The sequence below is a fragment of the Cariama cristata genome, unplaced genomic scaffold (assembly GCF_000690535.1).
Source record: "Cariama cristata isolate BGI_N322 unplaced genomic scaffold, ASM69053v1 scaffold4147, whole genome shotgun sequence".
NCBI classification, from domain to species: domain Eukaryota; kingdom Metazoa; phylum Chordata; class Aves; order Cariamiformes; family Cariamidae; genus Cariama; species Cariama cristata.
Genome location: NW_009625905.1, coordinates 5,750 through 8,664, shown reverse-complemented (window position 1 = coordinate 8,664; position 2,915 = coordinate 5,750). Strand labels below are relative to the sequence as shown.

The 2,915-nt window shown below is 51.6% G+C and overlaps 1 protein-coding gene across 1 annotated transcript; it reads right to left on the bottom strand.

The window, feature by feature from the left end:
- Positions 1-821: 821 nt before the first annotated feature.
- On the bottom strand, positions 822-1,177 carry LOC104164448 (feather keratin Cos2-3-like). Its single transcript, XM_009703775.1, is given in 2 exon segments — positions 822-1,084; positions 1,087-1,177. Coding segments are annotated over 2 exon segments (303 nt in total). The 5' UTR covers positions 1,130-1,177; the 3' UTR covers positions 822-824.
- Positions 1,178-2,915: the final 1,738 nt, after the last annotated feature.

The following is a 2,915-nucleotide window of genomic DNA, read 5'->3' as shown; positions in this document are numbered from 1 at the left end:
TTGTTTCCCAGCACAGGGCTATCCAAAGCAAGAAGAAATCCCTTCAGTGCATCCTTGTGAGCTGCTGACCCCTTAGACCCTCCAGCAGCAGTGGGCTACTCTCTAGGGGGTAGCAGTGGTCAACCTCCCTGTCTGCAGGACATGCCCTGAAGCCCAGAGGCCATATCTGAGCAGAGATTGCAGAAGGCAGGGACAGATCACCAGTGTCTTTGGCAGAGCTGAATATGTCTTCCTCAGCTCCAAGAGACAGTGACTGGAAAGGACCCATTCCCCTGTGTTCCACCTTCCCCTTCCTCTGGGAATGATGAGAGGTCTGCCTGTGCCCCCACCTTACACCCTGCCACCCAAGGCAATGCTTTTCTTCCTTGGCAATAAAAGGCAAGGTCCACGGAGAAAAGGATTACGGGAAGGCAGAGGTTGGGATGCAGAAAGCTTTAATGACTCTGAGGTGGGAGACAAGTCCAGTTGTAGAGGAAGCAACCAGAGCAGGGAGAGAACTGGCAGATGAAGAAGGTCTGCTCCCATAGCACATGGTAGAGATCCCACAGGCCTGCTGCACGGAAGGAGAGGGGCCAGCAGGTACCTCACATTTGCTTTGCGGTTCTTATGGCCCAGAAGAACAGAAGAAAAGAAAGAGATGGGAGAGAGGGTAAAGCAGGGAAGTTAGACTTTGGTCATGTTTTCAGAGAGCCCCAGCTGTCCTCCTTTGGAAGGGCAGATCTGGATGCTCAGACTCTCTGAAATTGATGGCCAGGAGCTTGTCCTTAGTCCAGCATCAGCTTTTGGGTTCCTGGGGGTCCTTGCCTGGGTTGTCACCAGTGGCTTTAGCAGAGGGGACACCTTCTGCCACAGTAGCGGCTGGCAATGCAGGAAAGGTCACAACACCCAGAGTTGATGGGCACTCCATCACAGCTGAGGATGCTGCCAACAGCAGCAGAGGTGGAGGAGACCACAATGGTGTTCTGTGGGAAGGAGCTGAGGATGGGGCCAGGCAGGGTCACAACCACGGAAGAGGGCTCAATGACGGCGGTGGAGTTCTGGCACTGCCTGACACAGGGCTCATTGCAGCTGTTGGCCAGTGGGTCGGGCCACAGGGCCGGCATGGCAGGCACTGGTCATAGCAAGACATGTCTCGTTCTGGAAGTTCACCTGGGAGAGAGGACAGAGAGGAATCAGAGCACACGTATATGTGAGGAGCAGCCCATCACGAGTCTGTCAGCCTGCCGTGAGTGTTTCCAAGGCACTTGCTGAGCCAGGATGTAGAACCTGGGCAGTGAGGCCAAAGGGTTTCTTGGCCTCATCCTGACACAGTCCTGCGAAGTGTGGACAGGCTCCATGAGGCTGCTGAGTATGTTTTAAAAGAAATGCCCCCTCAGCCCAGTTCTGGACACTCTCTGAGTCAGACCTTCACCCTTCTTCCCCGTCTCAAGGAGCACCATGACCCCGCATAGGATGGAGGAGCACGCACCTGCATGAAGAGAAGTAGGTTATGGGGAAAGGGCTTCAAACTCACCTGGCTCCCAAGGAGAAGGAGGCAAGAGAAGTGGATGAGAGAACAAGGAGTTAGGCTGGCTTATATGATGGCCCTGACCTGCCCAAGGCCCAGCGGTACCTTCTACAGAAATGACAGTTTTCTAAGGTGCTCATGATGAATGGAAAACATCTCAGCTAATGACATGGGCTGGGTGGTTGTTTTCCCAATGAGGCCTTTTCATTTCAGGGCCTCTTCATGATGCCTTTTCATTTCCTGTCTTACACCATACTAATTCCCTCATGGAGACTTCCTCTGATTGATGAGATTGAGGGGCCCCAGGATATCCAGAGCAGTAATGTGTCAGTGCCTGCAGAAGCCTCAGCTCAAGTCCCTAATGGGTGCAGTGCAGGCAAGTGATGATGGTCTGGGGCACACTGGTGGGGTTGCCTGTGGTCATGGTGACAGGAAGGGGCCCTGCAATCCTTGGTTGGTCACCCAAGGGCTTCCTTGCATGAGGACGTGCCATGTCTTCCTCTTTCTCTTTCTCTCCTTCCCGACAGGCTCACTCAAACCATTATTTGTAGGGTACAGGTGGTCTGCGCTGCTGGGTTTCACAGACTCTTAATCTTTTACCCATGAAACTATGCAGCCTTCTGCAAGCTTTGAGTACTGAGGACTGCAAATGTTATTTCCGCTGTTTTTTCAACACTGCTCAAAATCAAATCTATGTGGGCCCTCTCCTACCACTGGGAAATTATGGAGTGGACAGCATGATGCTTGAAGAGAAAAATCGCTTCTTGGTATGGCACATGTAATCAGGGGAAGACTTTTGCCTTGCAAAACACCTGAGTTACCATTGCCTACAAGATGTAAAAACTTTGAGGGAGGTCTCCAGTTTGCTGAAGTATTCCCGACCTGGTCTTCTCCTTGCAAGAGTACGTCTCCCTTGCTCTAGACTTCCTCCCTGGTTTCAAGGACCTAGGATTCCTAAAGACTGATCTTGCATGTAAAGATTGAGGCAAATAAGGCATTCGGACACTCAGCCTTTTCCATGTTCTGTCTTGTCAGGTTGTGCAGCATCAGAGAAGGGCCAATCATTCAGCTGTGGGACCACATTTCCCCTAGCCTTCCTTTTGTCACCTTTGTCCTTGCAGAAGCTCTTCTTGTTGCCATTGACATCCGTTGCCAAATTCAGTTCTACCTGAGCTTTGGCTTTCCTAACGTCATCCCTGCATGCATGAGCAGTGTCTCTGCATTCCTCCTAGTTTACCCATCCTAGCTTCTGACTCTTGTATGCTTCCTTCTTGTCTTTTGGTATAGCCAGGAGCTCCTTGTTCATCTATGCTGGCCTCCTGGCATGCTTGCCTGACTTTCCACTCATTGGGATGGAGTGCTCTTGTGCTTGGAGGAGGTAATAATGAATATTCACCAGCTTCCTTGG